Here is a 21381-nt window from a genome sequence, read left to right on the forward strand (position 1 = left end):
CCAACGCTCGTTATAAATCTCTTGTGTGTGTGTGTATGTATTTATTAAATTACGAAGTCCGCTCTCGCGGAGCGTTCCGATATCGATTTAGTTCACGGCGAACGATGGAGATCGATCCCGTCGGGTATTCGATTGCGACGTAGAGTGCCTGGGGAAAGAAGCTATTTGCAAATGCACGGCGCATCGAGGACGCTGCTTATTAATTTCCCTAATGAATCCGGTGCGCTAAAGCCCGAGGTAGAGCGGCTCTTTCGCGTAATCGAACGATTAAGTATCAATTAATCGAGCTTTGAAACCTCGATGTTCACCAATCGCCAAGTCCGCTTCGTCCTACGATCGGTTCGTCGAATACGCGTTTATATAACGCAAAACGTAACCGTTGGAACTTACGTCAATAACCGATGCCGCATAACAGTGCTCCACTAAACCAAAATTAAAAAAGTACGCGGGATAAAAACTGATAAAATTCTACGGAAGGCGCGACATCAATTTCGTAATAGAATAATTACGGAATTAAAATCAGTATAGAACAGCTTCTGAGAGAACTCTTGAGCTCAAATTCCTCGTTCTTTAAGAGCACGTAATCGCGTTATATATTCGAAACTTAATGTTTCGGAAAATTATTGTGCTAACAAATAAGTAAGCGCGAGTCGCTGAGAAGAATCGTAACTGCATTCGTGTTTTGCCGATTGCGAGGTGCGCGCGCGGACGGCGAGCACCATTCCATTGCGGTTTTGCAGGACCGCGGAAATAAACGTTGCGGTCCCTCGAGCGGGTCGAGGAACTCTCGAGGGAATAAGCCGTGTCGTGACTTTCGCCCGATCGTTTGACCCGCCGATTATTACGGGCCACGTGTAATAAGAGCGCGACGTCCTCAGCCGTTGACTCGCCGCGATTGGAAGCGGCTGACGTCTACGTTGACACACTCACAAACACGCGGAAATCAATCTCACGACGTGCGGGACGAAAATATAGAAAGAGCGGAGAACGGCTCGGTTGTACTTGCCACGGCTGATTTCACGAGCCTGAACGCTCGCTTCGCAGGTTCGTACGGAATGTCCGAGAAATTCAAATGATTCGCGGCTAGACGAGAAGTCGACCGGAAACGCGAAGACGCGAAAAATCCGAAATATCGAGTGGCGACTCAAACTTAACCTTGGCGACACACGCGGGAGCGCAAAGTCGAAGGGAAAAAGGGAACTTCCGCCGTCCTGAAGGATTTCGCATCTCGTTTGTGCGTGTCTCGTCTATTCGTCCGCCCGGTGCTTTCATCCTTTCTCGCCTCCCTTCGCTCTTTCTCTCCCCCCAAGTTTTTTTTTTTTTTTTATTCTTTGATGTGGGGTCTTTTGTCCTCCGGGATATTTGCGAAGCTTTGTTTCAACGACGAGCTACATAACGGCTTAAATGCACGGCCACTAATGGCATAGGGCGAAGAGACCCCGTCGAATACCGCATGTGTCAAATGTTTATTTATAATTTGTCGGAAAAAATACGTCACGAGTAATAACACGAGCTTTTCATTGCCGGCGACTCTGCCCTCCGTCAAATATTAATTTCAAAGCGACAGATTTTCTCAATTTTTTTTTATTTTTCGGTATTATGACGTGAACGCGTAAATAATGATGAATTTAATTTTAATCATATTAAAACCGTTAAAAAGAAAGTGTGTCGCCGAGCAGTGATTCAACGTTCGATTTATGCAAGTTCTTAAATAATGCGCGCTTGGAGAGAAAATATATCTACTGGTGTCTACAATTAAATATTTAACAGCGAAATCGTCGGTTACAAGCTCTTCTTCTTCTTCTCTTTTTTTTTTTTCCTTCCTTCTTTTTTCGACGCGATTTTTAAAGCACGTTGTCGCAGGTCACTGCAATGCGGCTGGCGGTGGCATTCGGTCAATAGGCGCACTGCCAACTTCATCCGGCTCTAAATAAGCCCTTGTTCTATTTTGCGTGAGCGGAATCGTATACGCGAACTCGCGAAAAAGGCACGAGATAAAAGTGCAAGCGTTCTCGTCGCGCTTTCCTCCACAACTTAATACTCGGTTTTAACAAAAAAAAAAATCACATTACCACATTTTTTTTCCCTCTTTTATTCTTTCAAATAAATCGACGTCTTTTTGTGTCTCGCTGTTCTTGTATAAATTTCTTTTTTGTCTACGGTAATTTATCTCGATATTTTCAAACTATTCTCGATAGATAGAACGAGCCCGGGCGCTCTTCGCCCCGGTAGAAAATTTCGCGCGAAAAATGAACGGCCCCGAGGGCTCGTTCATTATAATCCTCTCCCACTTCGCGAAAGTACATTTAATTAAAAGCGTCAAACGAGCGTATCTCCTTTCGGTACTTTCTCAGAGATGGCAGCAATTCCTCCTTTCTGGCTCGTCGATCACCTGGAAGCAACCTGCACTCGGTCGATAGTCGGGAAACACGCAAACTGCGAGAGCCCGGGCTCCTAGCAGGAGGCAACCTGATCGCGCGCCGTCGCGCGACTGCTAATCTTCCTCTCGGAGCCGCTCCGACGCCTCCTAGATAGATCGATATCCTCGACAAGATCGCAATCGCGCGCCTTATCTCGACGCCGCGCCGTGACGTCGCTCGCAAATTCCTGAAGCCCGAAACGCGAAAACCCACCCGAAAAAGCACGACGTCGTTCCCGTGATAAAAGACTTCCCGGGAACGAGACCGAAGGTGACAAATGACCGAAACGGGTTATCGAACCGCGCGCAGGCGTTCCGCATTCCAAAAGACGGGGAAACGTCACTTCCGCCGTTCTCCAGGGCGAAGGGGATTGAGTAAGGGCAGGCTAATTTGTACGAAACGTCGTCGGTATATTTTCTTAAACTCTAGGTTAATTTTCGACGACCAGGTGTCTACGATTTGGCTATTTTTTTTTTTTTAACTTGCAATCTGATCTGATTGAGACCGCAAACGTTAGACTCCGCGATTTGTTCGCGATACGGCAAACTTCTATTTGTTTCTGTAACTGTTAGTGCGAAGGCTGAACGCACGACGTTATAACGCGAGCTAGTTGTTAATACTCGGCTTAACTCTTTTGGAGAACTCGCGGCGAGACTCAACGCTTGATAGTGGTCTCAAGAAAATGAGGTAATGCCTGATAACGACGCATGATATGTGCGAGGTGAATAAGGTGATAACGAGTAGACTAACGCGGCCAAGTTTCGACCGAGCTGAACTCACGGGTGTTCCATGGATTCTAATAAGATCGACTTTCAGAAAAAAACTTTAGTTAATACCTGAGAACCTCAACGTTTTTCTTTCTCTCTTATTTCTCGAGCGTCCCGAACTATCTAATCTTCGACGTTCCGCGAGAATTCCAAAAACGCGCGCGCCGAGATAGCGAATAACTCTCCGCTTTATCTGCCGCGAGTTTACGGGAGATGGTATCGCAACGTCGGAATGTAATTCCCGAGCGAAGCAATTCTTCTGTGTCGCGGAGGAAGTTACGACACTTTCGCTCGCGCGGCACAAAAAAATTGCCTTGATATCGTCAAATACTGCTGAGTAATTAGCGTGTCATTCGGTAGATTAAAGAATCGGGAATAAATTGCGATGGAGAAACTGCCGTTTGTCGAAATAAAAGAATACGTGTTAGACGTACCGTTCCGATATCTTAAAATATTACGATGCGCCAAGACAAGGTCTCTTTCACGGCCAAACTAAATTTAGAGCTGCTCGTTTCCCGCGCGACATTTAAAATTATATCGGCGGCGAATGTTAAAGAAATATGTGTGAGAAATATCAGCTATAAATTCGATAAGTCACAGTTTAATTTTTTTTTTTTTTTTTAATACTCAACAATCGACAGTTTTATAAAATCATATATAACTTTTCGTCTTCGGTTCTAATTTCCTATCCGGTTTTCGAAAGCGGCGTGTTGTTTAGGACACCCTGTATAAGAAACGGTCCGTGTTCTACAAACGAATCCAATATTTTTCCTCGCGGAACATCCGGCGAGAGAGGAAGTAACGAGGATTCGAGAATCGAAAGAAAAACTGCAGAGAGAGCTGGCTACCGATCGACCCTATTAAACCAGTCGCGTCCCGACTATTACCTTAGCCTGGCGTCCTTCCGCCAAGTTTTCTCATATCGACTACGATCGATAGCCGTCCGCATCCTCGGCTCCTCATATAATCTCCGGCAATATCGTATCTGGATGGCGCCACCTCGTGACAGGCACGTCGTGGATTTGCCGATGAAACGGTCGCGCGACCTCAATCCGTAATTATCTCTTTTCACCCCGTAAAAGGAGGCTCGTCGTCTTAAGAAGAATGGAAGTTTCTTAATTATTTTCAGGGAAACGTGCGGGAGTTGGGGCGGTCTTGATAAATAAACGATCGGAAGCAAATAAAATGTCTCCGCGAAGGGATCTTCCTCTCAAAGTTTTTTTTTTTTAATTTTTTTTTCTTTTTAAAGTTCCACTTAAGCCGATAGCCGAGGCAGAAATGCGAGTGTCGTGATAAGAGCGTTTGTGATAAGAGAAAAGTGTGTAAATTCGCCGGGAGTTTACCGAAGTTCGGAACGATGTTCCTCGCAACAGGAGTGCTTTATTAGGGGCGAGTTCATTGACTTCACGCGATTCTTCCTCCGGTAGGCTTCTCCCTAAATTCAAGGAAAAGGGGTGGACAGAAGGGCGCGCAGTCACTTCCGCCAACTGGAAAAGCAGCGCGTCGGATTGTGAAAAATCAATAAAATCGCGCACCGAGTTTACAGCGGATCGTAGAAACCGGGGAGTTCATTGACCCCTCGCACCTCCACCTTCAACGATCTACGCGTTCTTGGAACCAAGTCGAACTTTGCAAAATCGATAGAGACGCATTGGAGGCACGTGCTCGCGTAACGGCGGTACATATAATACCCCTCGCGAACCTAATTTTCCACATGTACATCGAGACTGTTACCGAAAACCGATCGCGTCGCCGTGCCACTTGTGCGGAATAAAGAAAAATTTGATTATCCTGTTTTTGCACGGCAAATTTAAATCTGCGGAGTATAGCTTCCCTTCGACTTTGCGGCTGAGTCCACATCGGGGCGAGCTCCTCGATTCCGACGTGGCGAAATGTGCCCGAGCGATAGAATATTTATGTTATAGCACCGCTGATTTATTAAATAATATTATCACACGCCCGCATTTTTCGCATTAAATATAGAAGGCTCGGTTTTGCGCTTTATTTATACGCCGTCTTGCGGAATACGTTCAATGTAAATAAGAAAATAGTATTAAAGCCGGAGTCGTCTTTCGTCGGTTCGCCGAGCGCTAGATTTCTGTTCAAATACCGTATTTCGCGTTTCCTCGCTGCATATAGTTTCCTCACAAAACACCTTCGCGTTCCGCGCCGGTTAAGAAAACTTTCAACGTTTAATTTGGAAGCGCGCGGCACGTTTCATCAATTGTTTTCTCTCAAGGTCGCGGACGTGTGCCGCACTCTCGTTAGCCATTCACTTTTTCAATTATGTGCATACAACTCGAGACGGGGCGAGAAAGAGAAAGAACCTATTGAGGAATACCGCGAGAGGCGAGGGGAGAAAGAGAGAGAGACCGGGGAACGGAACGCGTAATCCAATGAAGCCCTAGGTGGCTGGAAAACGCGGCTGTTGAAACCACCCTCTGCGAATCCCGTCGTGTTACCAACTGATTACATGACAGTTACACATATAGGTCAGAAAATGAAATTTCAAAGCTGTTCAAGGACGCGCGAAGCGTATATTAAATGCCGTTTATTCAGAGGTGTGACCGTGGGTGATTTGCTCGCGTATCCATGAATGAAACTACATTTATTAAAGGACCAAGACAAACTTTTCCTAGCTCTCTCCGCACGTTATCAATAGCGAACGCCCTGCGCCGTATTAGTCGTCGCGTACACGAGCAATTAATATTTCGAAATAATATTTGAAAATGATATTAAGAGCAAGTCGCGATAAAAATGCACCGTGCTACATTCAAATGTTACTCTCTAAGTCTTTCGTTACAGTTTGGATATTTGTCTTTCCTCCCCCGATTGTTCTCCTAATCGTAGTCACGAAAAAGGGAGCGTTATCTAAGATAAATCGTGGTGCCATTATTTCACGCGGAAAGTTCGAAGTGAAAAAGGTGCGAGCTAAGCTAACTTTGTAGCTGGAATAGCTTTTTCTTTTAACGGAAAAGCCCTCCTCTTAGAAGCATTGTGAAACGGCGCCGAGCGCACTTGTTACGACGCCATCTCGAAAAATGTGTCGTACCACTTTTAGCATCGTGGCAGTAGGTCAAGTTTTTAGAAAATCCGGGTGTAACATCGGTAAGCCCGTTCGCGAAAGCATCTTCCCCGGGAAACCATCTTCGCGGCTCACCTCGCCCGGCCCCGCCGCAAAACTTCAATGAAGTTTTCCTCCTAATAGACGTGCCGTACACCGGAAACCGGACGCGCCGATAAACTCGGAGAATTTGAAACTTTATAATCCGGGATAGGCGATGCTTGAAGCTGATTACTTTGTACTTGCGCACAGGTTGCCGCGAGGAAAATTAATTCCTAAAACAAAGTTATCCAAGACTTGGCGTAGTCTCGAAATATTTTTGCTCGAAGTTGAATAACACCCGAACGTTGCCTGCTGTCATAAATCCGCAGACTATAATTTTTTTTTTTTTTTTTTTACATTATCGACATTATTTAAGAAAAAGAAGAAGAAAGGTAGAAAATAATAAAAATAAAAGCGGCAGCAATCGGGCAACAATAAAATCTCTACATCTCTCTTTTCAACAAAGGAAACGGCGGAAGTGATCTGATAATAAATAATCTTTTCCGGGACTTTCGGATGTTTCTTGCAAAAAGTTTCTTTTTTAGATGAAATCTTTATTTGTAGAAAATATATTTTTGCGATATTATCTTTCTTTTCTCGCAAGTCCTTCGCTCATCAATCACTTCTTCTGTCGTCCGCTTTCTTAAGTGTTGTCGCTCAGCGTCTTCCGCACATCTTCCTCTTTTACGGAAGGCCGACATCCACCCTGTCATCGACGGGCCTCTCTTATATATACGTCACATCGTTACTTAACTTTATTTTCCAACGGATCAGATTTTAATTGCAACGCGCAACGAATTAAAACAAAAGGACCTCGCCTCGAAGGCCACTGACGTCATCCCGGCAATTTTCGAGATAATTATACGAAACGGTAAAGGTGGCGGTCCGTCGGATGTACCGCGAGTAGCGCTTCTCTTTCAATACTTTCTCAATCATTAGCGCCATGTAATTTAAAAAAAGCTTGATTCTCGAAAGACGCAATATAATGAGCGGAATTATTATCGTTACAACGGGAAAGAATAATTGAATGAGAGAGATGAATATAAACTGTAGTAGTTTTTCAAACGGCAAACCTTCCTTTTACGTCATTTATAAGAGTTCCTCGTTTCCCGGAAAAAAGAAAAAAAAAAGGGGGGGAGAGAATAATTCCGACAATAATGTGAAAGGGTGTATTAGCGCTCTATCACATCGTCCTAATTTCCCGTTGAATGCTCCCGGCAACTTCAGTAATGCACCCGCGAGGTATACGGATACCCGGCTATCATACACCCCGCGTAATCCAGGTTACCCCCTTCGTGACCCGTCAATGGTAGCTACCTCCTCGGCGCTCGCATTGTCTTCTCTAAAAGCACGGGCGCGATCGATAAATCCGCACGACGTCGGAATATAGGCATTCCGTTAAGCTCGGCGCTCTTTTATTTGCGCCACCGCTCGTTTCTCTGAAGCGAAGGAGACCTTCGCGATGAACCCTTTCGGGATCAAGTAGATAAGTTCGTTTGAAGTTCGCTAGGGAAAAAAAAAAAATCCGAGATTTTTCGCGCTACACGATGTGCCCAACCCCCGGGGGTCCCGTTCATCCCACCCGCCTCTTCCTCCCTCATCTGGCCGTCGTATGGTTTCGTACGGTTTTGTACCCGACACAGTAGACTCTCGGCGATAGCACCCTTGCCCTTGACTACGGAGTGCGAGAACGCTCGTCTGAGGGGTTCGCCGGGCTGCCCGTCTCTCTCGCGCCCTTTCTCTTCCGGCAGACAGGTCGGGCACAAAAAAGAAAATGAGGAGCAAAAGGGGTGGAAGAGGAGAGCGATGCAGACGAGACGCGTGTCGTCCTTTCTTCGCACCCTTCGCCCTCTCGTTCTCCTCAACACGTTGCACGTCCGTTCATCCGTCCGTTCGCACGTATGCACGCACCGCGCCGTTGTACGGCGTCGTCTCTCTACGTGCCGACGTAAAGTGAGTAGAATCCCGTCGAGTGGAGGGCGCAGAGTGTTCCGACGGTGCGTCGAGTGATCACTCGGGGCTAGGCTGGGTTGTTCGAATGGTTCCCGGTTTGCAAGAGGCCCATTCACGCGAAGCCCGCCGTTCCGTCGCGGCGCAACGTCTCGCGAATACCGTCCGCGTAAAGTCCGCGATCGGTCAAGACGAATCTCCCGGGTACATCCAAAACTATTCGTTCGATCCGATTTGCCGAACGTAACCGAACGTCAGGAATAAACGTGCCCATCCGCCGTGAGATAAAAATTTCGCGAAAGGCCTTGGGGAAACATTTTTGCGCGGATTCCGCGCTCGGTTTCGCGCGCTAATTGCTCTTCAATTTCAATGGCATCGTTATATCGCGCGTTTACGCGGGTTCATATCGGGGCGATCGACCTCGAGTGCACTCTCCGCGTAATAGACGTAGACTCGAAGCGACGTAATCAAACGGTACGTTAAATGCAACGTTACGACTAGAGATCGATGCGCAAAATATATATGTGTATATATAGCAGGGCATGATCACGAACGGCTACGTCGGCATAAAGAAATAAGACGTAGCGGACAGCGCGCTACATTTTATCGTGACGTGTAATTGGAGTGGTCGATAACGGGCGAGAGCTTAAGCGATACGCCGCGAAACGCGCTTTTCCCCAATTGATCCGCGAAGCTACACCGGGAGCGTTCCCTTTCGCTGCCGTCACGTTATCGCGCAATAATACAAAATCTGTGGCAGCCGGCCAAGTTTACGTCACATCACACTTTCCGCCGAATCGTTTGAGGAGAATCCACAATCGAGATCCTATCCCGTTCTATTTTAAAATGCGCGGAGTTCGATGACACGGAAGATTTTGCTGCCCTATTTTTTTTTTTTTTTTTTTTTTTTTTGTGGTCATATTTAAGTGCATTTATTCGTTGGCGATAATTTATTTATCGACGATAATTAACGAGTCATTTAGCGGTCTAATGAAATCACCGCGGGTATATTTTTATTATTCCTTCGCAGTCGTAATAAAAAATCTAATTAATCGCGGTATTATACGATGTCCTAATTTACGGCGCCCGGATTCGAGGCGCAAGTTCAAGGGTGAAGCTAGACCGAAGTTTTTAGTGAGAGTGTAACAGTTCTCGTAAGACGTTTCGTAGAATTGTTAACATATTCCCGTTGTAAACGGAGGCGCGTAGAACTCTCTGCAGGCTACGACGCGTGACTTCGAGAGATTTTCCGCCGTTCCCGGGACCGACGGTGTTAACACGTAAACCGCTACTTTTGCGGATATTGCGCCCGCGTTATGCGTCGTTGAAATTGCACGCAGCTTAGGGAAGATATGAGTCCTACCTTTCAGATGTTCCGGAGTATCCGCCGCGCCGGCTCGCATTATGTCGCTCAGATAGTGCTCCAAAGTCCTCATGTTATCTAACGGTGAGTTTCCATTAGCCGTCATGCGATCCTGGAAAATTACGAAAAGGCATCGTGAGCTTTATATGCGTAATAGCTTCTATAACTTAATTGCGTTACATTTTGCGGAAAATAACTGTTTGCTGAACATCGACGCCGCAAGTAAGTAATTTTAAGCAATTACTGGACGAGTGGACGGTAAACGCAAAGATTACGAGTTATTACGATTTCGTGGAAGCGAGCTTTCGCGAGTGTACGTCCCGAATATGCGGTGCCGGGATACCTAGAATCTCCGGCCGCTACGGCGATCTCAATTCCGAGGCGAGGCTCGCGCCGGCAAAATGTTTGCCTGCTTCACTTAATTTCGCGCGGGTGATGGTCGCGCGCCACCATTACGACGATTGTTTCGCGCGAGACAGCAGCCTGAGCGTGCTCGCGCTATGATATACAAAAAGTCGCGCGTAAGACTCTATGAATTTTGGATTTTTCAATTTCCGCCGCGAGCTATTTCGAGAGATAAGGCGCTTTACTTCTGGTTAGGAAAAAGCTTTCTAGCGTCGAGCGAGCGCTGGATGGAATACCGCGTAAACCAAGCGGGTGCACTCGGGGAGGAGGACAAGTGAAGCGGAGAGCTCGTGAAAAACGATAGGAGAAGGTAAGGTTCGCGGCGGTGGAAGGAAGTATCTGCCAGAAAGAAGCATGCCGGCCGCGAGCGGCGGGCAAGAAAGGCGCGGGGATAAAAGACGGGCCAGAGAAAGGCCCGTAATAGGCCACTTGTAACGAATCGGGGAAGTGCAGTTAAAGCGAGGGATGTATTCAAAAGTCCATCCCCGCCGTCGCGCCACACCCTTAATGCACATCCGTTTCCTTTCTTTTATTTCGGCTATCGCGCGGCCGAAACGCCGGTGTTCGCCCGGCGAAAGTTTGATAAAGCCTAGCAGCGGCCCTCTTTTATTTCGGTCATCGCGCCACGGGATTGTTGGCTGTGTCGCGCGAAAAGTCCGATAAAAAGCCCGGCCCCCGGAAAATGAACAATTTTTCCAAATAGGTCAATACGCCCTTATTCAGCAACGTCCGTTAATCTTAACCAATTTCGCGTCATTATGCGGACCTGATATATATATATAATAGATTATATAATATATAATAGATTTTTCGTGTTATAAATTATATAAATTATTTCTTAAGCAATAAAAAGAAATTTTAATTACGTTAAATAATAATGCGATAATGTTAAAAGGTAGAAGCTACATCAGCATTAAGCAAATTAAATAGTACTAAAATTAAGAACGTTTTTCTTTTCCGCGCTCAGGAAATGTTTATTAGAAGTAATCCGTGCGAGTACGTCTTCCTCTCGCAGCAATTTCTTTGCCCTGATTTCTTCTCGCGTATGTAGTGTCTCGTGAAGAAAGCAGACAAGGAGTTATGGGGAAAAGAAATGTGTGAGACATGATAACGGAGGAGAACCGGGAGCCTTTGAAGGTGACCAATTGAGAAGAACGGCCGATGTAACGAAAAATAACGGGCGATGGCGCGGTGCAGAAGAAACGTCTATTCGCGCAAATAAATGCCCTCCCTTCGAGCATCGTCGAGTGGACAGAATGTCCGGAAACGTCTATGACAGCTATAAATGTTCCATATTTTACACATCTGCCCAAAGTGTGCAGCTATGAATAATCTCTGACTTTTAATACTAAAAAATTAATACGTTACTTTGAAATCTTAGTAGCAGGAAGTTAAAAGGATATAAAAAGATACCAACTCGTCAAAGTTTTTTTTTTCTTTTTTATTTATAAAGCATACTTTTAGATACATTTAATCTTCGGTACGCGTAAGGTATCTCATGCGAGCATACAATATCTTATTACGTATTAACGCTCTTACTACTCAACAAATCATAAATCTTGCGCGATAGTTTACTTAACTTTACTTGATACAAAATAAATCTCGCGCAGCGTGTGATAATCTTCGCGCGTCTCGCTCATCCGGGATACCAATATTGAAATTTACGCCAGCGCGAGTAAAATGCGGCCTTCGCCGTCGTCCTGGAAGGAAACGGCCGTGACACTTATTTGGTCAAACGCGGCGGGGTGAAGAGCGAGCGGGAAGAGACAGATACCCAGGTATATATTGTACGAATGGAACAGAGGGAGGAGAGAAAGGGGTGGACCCCCCGATGTCGAATAATCGTGCCCATCTTTCCACGTTCCGGCATGGCCGGTGGAGGTGCAAAAGGTGGCCCCACCTTCTCCTCATCTCGACGCGTTTCCTTCGCGCCGCCCGTGTAACCCTCCCGGTCCTAGTGTCTCTTTTTCCTCGTGCACGCGGAGGCCCCCCCGGACTTCACCTGGGTACCAATCTGCTTCCCTCTCCCGGGTCGTTCCGTGCCTGCGCGCGCGGTCGCGTACACCCACACACGCGGGCGCTCGCGCGCACCCACGCGCCCGCACGAGCATCGTGCACGCGCACACAACCGCGTGCATGTAGAGGGGAAACGTTTCTCGGCTCCACTCCGTCTCTCTCTGGCCCGCGGCTCGGGGTGGAAAATCAATATAGGGAAACCAGGAAGCAACGGCAGGGCGTCGACAGTAACCTCCGTGCAGTGCAGGCTCCGTCCCGGTACCACCCCTACCCGTTTCCCGCTGTGCATCCCCTCTTCCATTAACTCTCTCGCGGTACCTCTCCTCCACCGCGCTGCTTCCGTACCCCTCGCACGGCTTTGCCCGCCGTAGTACTCCCGTTTGTAATTTCCATTCGCGTAGCTCGTTAGGGATCTCCCATGAAGTCGGGGAATAGTATTGACGATTCTCAATACCGTCTTGACCGCGGCCACCGCCGTTATCTCGATGACCGCCGCTTCAACAGAACGCTGCGCAAGTTTTCTCTTCACCGCGGAAAGGGTAGGTCGGAACGGGGAGATAGACGGAGAGAGATACACCGCCGTGGAATTGGGTGATCCGGAAGGAGGCGCGAGGAAAACACCGCAGCGCTGTACTTCACGGGAATGCATTCTCACTGGCGATTCGTTATCTCATTTGCGCGTCATTTCCCCGCGTACATCGTCGGCGAACTCGCTCGGCGAACGGATGATCCACGGCAATTCTCCGCGATCGAAGATGCATACACGCCATTCAACCCCCCTGCCGTATGTCAGTTGCGAGTATTCCGTTCGACCCAGAACCCCGCGCGTCTCCATGGCGGTGAGGCGCGCGCGGTCGCGGTTGGCCCAGTTCCGAAGTTGGTGGCTCGTAAAAAGGAACGAGACACCCTCCTCCCCGCTCGCGACCCTCGCATCTATACGCTCTACGTATGTATGTATGTGTGTGTGGGGGGATGAGTGGGTGGATGTATACGCGCTAATACTGTCGTCCCTCCGCCGGTCCTACGTTTACGAATGACCCGTGGCCTGTCACGGACACGTCCCCGACCAGGTCGGGATTGAGTTATAGCAAGCGGGGCAGAGGTGCTGAATGTAATCCAGGAGTGGTCCGGGAACACGGGTGTAAACGCACGTAAATTTTCTAGGGGCTGACACCGCGTGTCCATCCGTTGTGCGCAGTCTCCGCGGCAGCGGACTGTGACGTAATGTCCGCACGACCAGTGCGACATTCCCGGCTTACGATGCACGCTCTCTCGCCGGGGCGGCGGAAGAAATTTTGTCGCTCGCGTCCTTTTAACACAGATACCGTTCGATACTTTCGCGTGCGCACGTGTCGCGTACGCGAATGGAGCCGTCTTGAGAGTCGGCAAGGGCAGATCCTCGCGCCCGGCGCGGGGTACGTGACTTCCGCCATGTGTTGCAGAGCGATAAAATTATGTTTCCCGTATACCACGGTTACTACTTTTACGGTGCCTTCACGTTAGCAAATAAAGCGGGGGCCGCCACCGAAATGATATCTACGCACGAGAGCCGCGGTCTGAAGCCATCAAATGTTCGTTAGGATACACTTAGAGCGTATTAGGTTCTTACCCCAGATAAACACGCGATTAATTACGGGAAAAATAAATCTATATGGCAATTTACGGAGGGCCGCGTAGGAAAATGAGCGGCCGGAAGGAAGTCGGACGACGATTAATTTCACGGAGGGCAAATAAAGGCCGGGAGGAAGCCAGAAAGGGGAGAGAAACGCGGAAAAGGGGAGAACCGCGCGTAGCAAGGACGAGAATATATTCACGTGTGTATGCAGGCGCTCTCAGGTTCCGCGTTTTTTTCGTACAGTTTTTTAGTCTAGACGCGAAAATTCTCATCCCATCGAGACCATCTTTGCCACCTTTTGTGCGGCCCCTCTTTTCTTTCGGTCCAACGGCGCTTGTAATCCACCCTCGCGACACTCATCCGCGCTATTTTGCATCCGTTTACACGCGCGCGAGCCTGCATCCCGCATTCGGGGATAGGAAGAAGGGGTGGTCGCATCTGCATTGTGATGGAATATCCATTATTTGGCGGAGCAAAATTTTTTTTTTCTTTTCCTCCTTTCGAATTTCGCGACAAGTAATTATTACGTCGGACGGCGCGACGCCGTCGTCTTCGTAAAAGGAATGGTACAAAAAGCGAGGAGGGAGGAAAGAGGCTGAGAGCGATAATGTATTACATCACGCCGGGAGGGATAAAACAAGAGACCGCGACATTCCGCCAGTATCCGCCGCGACGTATTACAATTGTAGCTTTTATCCCCGGGCGTCTTGCTCGTCGTTTGCCACCGAAATAGCGGGTTACTTTATTACACGTGCGTGTCCCATGTGCGCGCAGCTTGAATGTAATTAATTTAACTGATCCAGCTGTAATTTCAAAGGGGATCGCGTCGCACAGTGGATCGGGTGCCTGCTTCCGTGTAATCGCGCGACGTCGGACTTTGTTGGGCGTACCAGGGAATTAAAGAACTACCCGATAAGAGATAAAGTCGTTATCTAGGACCGACGGTACGGCTGCCGCATGTCGGGGCGTCAATGAAAAACTCGATCTGCCGCAGTCACATCCTTTTCCCGCCTCATGACCGTAATCACGTTGCCCGTTATCCGATCCGATTACGCAGCGTGCGAAGTCCTCCCCGCAAATGTGAGGGGAGGGTGCGGATGGCACGCGGAGAGGGTGCAATATAACCTGAATCCCGAGGCGTGTGCGGAAGCGACGGTTCCAGCCGGCTAGCGCAAAGTAGGTCACCTCTATGGAGCAGAGCTCGCGGACGAGGAAGGGGTTGGAGGAACACGCACACACACATACACGGAGTGAGAAGCGGCGGCATCAGCGTGCCGCGATGGCGGCCAAAGGGTGGAGAATGTGGCGGGTACCGTTCTGATATCGGCTCTCTGCAGACAATAGTTCCGCTTCTGCCGGTTTAGGCTCACTGCCTAATGCATATCCGGAATATTTAGATGCACAATGGTGCCAAAGACTGTGATCCAGAATGATAACTCTGATTGCTCGACCTTCCCCTCCCCCTATCTCTCCTGCGATCCCTCAGGATTTTTCCTATTAAAATACTTCGTGCGGAAAAACGAGGAAAATAATTTTTTGCTTAAAGAATTTGTCGGTGGAAACTCGAAAAATGTAAAGAGTCTATATACAATTATCCTTCTTACCCGATTTCCTTCGTTAGCTAGAAGCACATATAATAATGGAGCCGTTCCTCTCGCTTTAATGTAAATATCGTAAATTAAAAGGAAATGACGGGTCGTTGACATAGCTTGATTAACTTCAATTGTTTTAGTAGATGACTCCTAGTTCAGAATTCTAATTAGCAGAGAGACATTGTTAAAAGATGTCAGAACGATTTGAATAGCGAGAATTCAAAAAGTTTGTCTGAAAAATTTTGAAGGAATTTTTTTGCAAAACTCAAAACACCAAACGTCAAAAGATCTACTACACCTTTTTCAATTTAAATAAATTGAGGATAAATCGCACGAGAGTTTCTTGAGTTTCGCCGTTGCTTTAATTCCGTCGACATTATTACAAGCGATTTGTGTAATAATGTGAAATTTTCTTGCGTGTACGCTCGGATTTGTATTGCGATCGTACGGCTATATCGTGACACGGGCCGATGCTATCTCCGTCGTTTCGTGCTATCAAAAAATCATGCTCGCGCTAGCGGCCACTGCCGGCGCATTAAGTTCACGGATCGGGACCGCGAAATTATATAACGTATCGAACGAATCGAGCTAAACGTCAGGATGTAACTGGAAGACCTGGGTAAACAGCCGTCGTAATTCCCGGCGCTCGATACTGGGCGGTCACCGTGTCTGTCCCGGCGGTTAGCCGCATTTCATTACGTAAGGCATGAGAAACCCTCAATGAAATATGCGCGTGCAATAACCTGTCAATACGAGACAATCACTGCTGAATTCGGTCCATTATCAGGGCGAATATCACGAGAGTGAAGCGGCGCGATCCTCTGATACTTTATCCTTCGCGCCTCCACTCGGCGCGATCAACGTTACCTCGCCGTGTTTCTTTATATCGAGGAAATAAATCCGGGGAAATAAATCCTCACGACTTTACGACAAGGGCCTAAATTATTTTTAGACTTTTTATTAGAATTCGTTTTATGGACGTCTCATATATACCGTTAGATTTACAGACCCCTATCGCCGGTGCTACTTCCGCGCAGTGATTCGCAGTTTCCAACTTATACTTTTCTTTTATTTCAGCCGGTGGAAGCGAATAATTTTCACAAAGCTGCCGCGGCGGTGTAGGCCGACATACGCGGATACCTTCCAGTCGTTTGTTCGCATAATCGCGCAGCTCTTGCGTCGTAAAGCGCGCGTATCTTGCGTAAGGGAAGGTAGGGCGCGAGCGTGGAGATTCTTGCGAACTGCTATGCGGTAGGACGCACCCCGCGCGAAAAATCTATATCGCAGGGAACCGGAGTAACCTATAAACCCCCGCACTGGGTCACTTCGCACCGGCGCAGTCCGGAATTCAAATAGGACGGCGGTTAAATTAGGTTAACATCTACACGGCATAATGGAACGGCATGCTCGAAAAAATTTTCCTTCTTCAATTTTCTACTCTCGCTCTCTCGGCATTTGATTCGGCGGCCGAGAGAATCAAGGGAATTATTACGTATTCGCGAAATTGTGGCTTTCGGAGAATCCAGCCGAAATCACATTTAATTCACTTTAACTCTCGTCAGGGTATCGCTTCGCGCAAATTGTGTGCTATCTATCAACAGACGCGATATAAAAATATTAATTTAATCTCAACGATAAACGTGGATAGAAAATTTTTTTTTTATTTTAGTAATATTTAATTGAGTTGTTGAAGACTGATATCAGGTTCTCGATTTCAAGATGCGGTATTTATATATAAATTTATCGACGTTGTTATCGAAATATAGGCGAAGTGAGTTCGCTTCGACTAACGAGGCGAACTGGGGATACCTTGTGTGTCTTACCCTCGGTTAGTACTTATTTCAAGGACAAATTTGCATCGTATTGTCAGACAGCTCAGCGTAATTAACACTTCTAACCGACATACTATGCATACCACAGTTGCCATTTTTTTTTTTTTTTTTTTTTTTTTTCAAGTTGCGTTGAGAGTCACGCGAGGCATGTTGGTTTAATATTTCGGTTGTACGAACACGCGACTTCCCTCCCGTGATGCAAGAAAAATTTACGTACATGACAGATGATTTATTTCACGAAGGAATATTGTTCTCGCACACGTTCAATTCTCTCTAAGAATAATTAACATATTAAGTAAAATAAAAATCTATGCGGAAAAAAGGTAGGACAGACATTAAGTAGCGCTCGTAAAAAAAAAAAAAAAAAAAACATGACAAACCTTATCATTCGACGATAGTATCCACGCTAAAAACGTGATATAAAAATACTAAAATTAAGGTCACACGCACAAAAGATAGCAAAGAGAGGTCGCAGTATGATAAAAGTTCCCGTTAGAAATTAGATCACATTTACGCTACGTTTTCCTTTTATCTTTGAAGGTTTATTTAGAATAAGTTTCTAATGTGTAATTTTCTGCGTCATAACTTCAAACGAGTTTATCTCAATGAGGTTGTCTATCAAAGATCAAGTCCTGAGGCGGGCGTTAAGCTTCAACGTTTTTCGATAAGGGAAACTTCTCTTTAATTCGTCGCACGGATCAGAGAATTCACAGACAATGAAATCGCGGAAAGTTTAATGACGGCCGGTATGTGGCGAGGTTCTTTAAATTCATTCGGCAGAATGCACACGGAGGAACTGTCGAAGCGGCTAACACCGCGCGGATAAAAACCTCTTTCCCCCCCCCCCTCCGAAAAAAGGGCTCTTCGCGTTTCTTCCAGCTGCGGGTACACGAGAAGTAAAATTAGCCTCGCACCTTCGATCTATCGAAGATCAATTTCGACCCCGGGACGAGGGCGACCTTCGTGCGACATATTGCGGGCCGCTTCTTCCCCTTTTCCTAACGATCGCCGTCCGCGTTTCGCAAGCGTTATTACTCTTTCGGTAGTACGATAAAATACCATAAATAAGTAAAGACGTTATTGACCCTGGGAGACGCGCGAGGGCCACCTCTATTAGGAAACTCCGTCCCGTTCCGATCGTTACTTTACCGGACGAGTTATGCATTTCGTAATGGCGTTTTCGTACCCGCCGCGCGAGCTGAGCGTGACTGCGACGACGTTGTTAATCGTTATCTCTACGCATATCCACGTAACGATTTTTTTTTTCCCTTCCTCAACACAAACCGCGATCGTACATGTGTCAGTGGGTGGGTGTACAGCGATTGGTCCCCTCGACATATCGGCCAGGCGACCTACTGCACGTGCTCCGATTTCCCCTCTCAAGGTGAATGACGGGCAATGAGTTATCGGACTTCGAGCTCGGGCATTTCTTCGCTCTGTTAGGCGCTTTTGCCGCATTACCTGGGCGCGTGCGCGCGCGACTTCTAATTCGCAATACACTTGCACCCGTGTGATATCCATCGACCGCTCGAACGAACGGCTGCATTAGCGAGACGAATCGAGAAGTCGCGGCGAAAAGATCGGAAAACGGACGAAGGACTGTGACTATTCAGTTTTTTCTTTTATTATTTATTAATATCCCACAATCGTGATTTAAAAGAGATACATTTTTTAAGTCATATTCCCGAAAAAGTCTTATGTAATTTTTTTGTAAGTTGCAACTAAAAAAATCGACGAAATAAGTTAGTTTTTAAAACGTCAATTAAAAATTAAAAAAATTAAAAATTTTGTTGACAAGAACAGATTGATATCTTGTGATTTCTAGTGGAGGGAGCGTTTAATTGAATCGGTGCATATGGATCATATTCACGGACTGTTTGCGTACGAGTTAATTGTTCTCAGCGACGTACAGTCAAATCAATGATGTTAAGGCTGCTGATATCGATGAACGTCTCGCAATGCATGAGACGCTCACCTGTTCATTCCTTTGAACGTAGTCGTGTGACCAATATAAATCTGACGAAACGCTGAATTTTTGTATATCGGCCAAGAAAAAAAAAAAAATAACAAGAGACAATGGCTTGTCAGTCAGCACGAAATAACAAAAATAGAATAAAAATCGAATAATACGCGAACGGTGTTAAACTTAAACAACTAATTAACGTTAAAAAAAAAAAGATAAAAAATGTATATAATATCTCAGAAGTTCTTTAGTTTTAAAGTTTCTGCTGCATGTCTCAAGTATTCATAGCGTAATTTTATATCGACGTTATTTGATTACTACGTCGATGATTAAAATACATACTCTGGTATTGCGGTTGCCTTTTTTTGCGTGATTTTACACAATAGGTATCGTTACTCAACATGATTGATTAAGAGATCACGGTGAGATGGGAAGCAATGTACCGCGTATAAATATATAAATGCTAAGGCGAGATATACGCAGATATGATAGCTGAACGACAGGCATGACGACACCCGCCATTTCTCTCGGATAGTATGCAGATCTATTTTCGAGCAGCGGCTAAAATAGCTGAGCTTAAACTTCTGTTAGACACTGTTGGAGTTACCACGTCGGTAAGGAATTAGGTCAGACTTGAACGACAAAATAAGTATCAGCGGAGTAGTTTCAGATAGCGCAGATAGATAACGAAAAATGAACAAAATCGATTATTAATGGCAACCCCGATAACTCTTATCTGCCGTGGTAAATGTATTTCGTTCGGAAATAACGGACTTAAGGGCCAACGGTTATGCATATTTAAATAAGAATATTCGTGCCCTTCTCTTCCAGCACGCCGTCCATTATTAGAGCCCGAATACTTTTTGCCCGGCGATTACGATAAACGGATATTTTTAACGATCGCTTAAAATATTAAAATATCACGGAAATGTAAAAATATATTTTACAAAATGCACAACCGCGCGTTTAATAAATGGACACTCGCGCGTTTAATAGATGTACAATCTCCCGAAAGGAGATAATTTTTAAATAAGTTAAATAATTTAATAAACATACCTAGTGAACTAATTTCAGCTGCCTTTACCTGGCCATTATTTTGATATTCATAAAATTATCACGGAAAATTATTAATACCTCGAATTGAGCGCGAAGAGAGATCTGTCACAAAGGCCGCGATATAAATAAAAGTAATAACGATAATATAAATGGATTTTACCCAATAGAAGAGTATCAGCGGAGTACGCGGTGATCTTGCATAGGATTTACTCAAATTAAGCTCACAGTGCCGCGAAAGCGGGATAATATAATTGAGAAATTATTTACTCATTTGGCAACTGTGCCGCGAAAAAAATTATGTAACGCTTTAAGATCAATATCACGTTAAATCTGATACAACAACGTCGTCGTCGCGCCGGACGCAAAAATGGAGCGAAGGTGTGGAAAAATATAATCGAGGAAAACGCTGACCTGTATTTTCGTCCCGCACGCCATTCATTCCATTATCTATTCCTTTTCTATTTCTATATACATATATATACACATACGTATATATTCGCAGCCGCTGATCGGCCGTGGCGGCGCATGCGGAACGCGGCGGAGATTACGCGCGCGCGTCGCGGTGATTACGCCGAAAAGTGAGAGACTGACGGAATACTTTCGATACGTAAAAACCGGCGGAGGGCCCTCCTTAGCGGGTCGCGAGGTATCGTTATCGCGCGGCCAGATATGCGAGGCGACGAGAACGCGAGAGAGATAACCCGGATTCCGCCGCGTAAAAATTGCCGCGCGGACGGGAAACGGGCCGCAAGCTCGCTGATTCAGGCGTTATCGCATCGTTAAAAACGGTGGTATCGCGCGCGGACCGTGCGACCACCGAAACCAGCCGGTTGTGCTGGCTAAATTTAAATGCACGAGGCTTCTCGCGCTCCCTTTCTCTCACAGAGAGCAGTTGCATAACTCGAGGTGGCACGAACGACGCGTGCGGCGCGGTACCGTGGCGTACCAAAAGAACGCGAAACTGCGGAAGTCGGGGAGGTACAGCGCGCGCCTTCCACGACGAAAGACCGCATGATTGCAGTTTCACGAAGCGAGCACCCTTGGCTGTACAGCCTGCCTCAACTCGCGATCGATAACGCGATGTTACTCGGCTGTGAAAAAAAAAAAAGAAAAAAAAAAAAAAAAAAAAAGTTGAGGCAACGAGTCCGTGCCATCAGAGCGAACGGCTCGAGTAAAACAACAAACGATCGGAGTCCCTCCTTTCTCCACCGTGATCTGAGTAGCCAGCCGAACGGCATGTGGAGAGAAAAATAATCTAGCTCGCCCTTCTGTGATAACTGCGCGATCGGCGCGTCG

The 21381-nt window shown here is 46.5% G+C and overlaps 1 protein-coding gene across 1 annotated transcript in view; it reads right to left on the reverse strand.

Annotated features, from left to right (window-relative positions):
- The window catches only part of Orb2 (cytoplasmic polyadenylation element-binding protein orb2), a 130090-nt gene that overhangs the window by 105512 nt on the left and 3197 nt on the right, over positions 1-21381 (reverse strand). The window contains exon 2 of the mRNA XM_070658397.1: positions 9607-9718. Within this exon, the coding sequence (XP_070514498.1) occupies positions 9607-9718 (112 nt within the window). The remainder of the gene's footprint in view (positions 1-9606; positions 9719-21381) is intronic.

This window comes from Cardiocondyla obscurior, linkage group LG06, assembly GCF_019399895.1.
Source record: "Cardiocondyla obscurior isolate alpha-2009 linkage group LG06, Cobs3.1, whole genome shotgun sequence".
In the NCBI taxonomy this organism is placed as follows: domain Eukaryota; kingdom Metazoa; phylum Arthropoda; class Insecta; order Hymenoptera; family Formicidae; genus Cardiocondyla; species Cardiocondyla obscurior.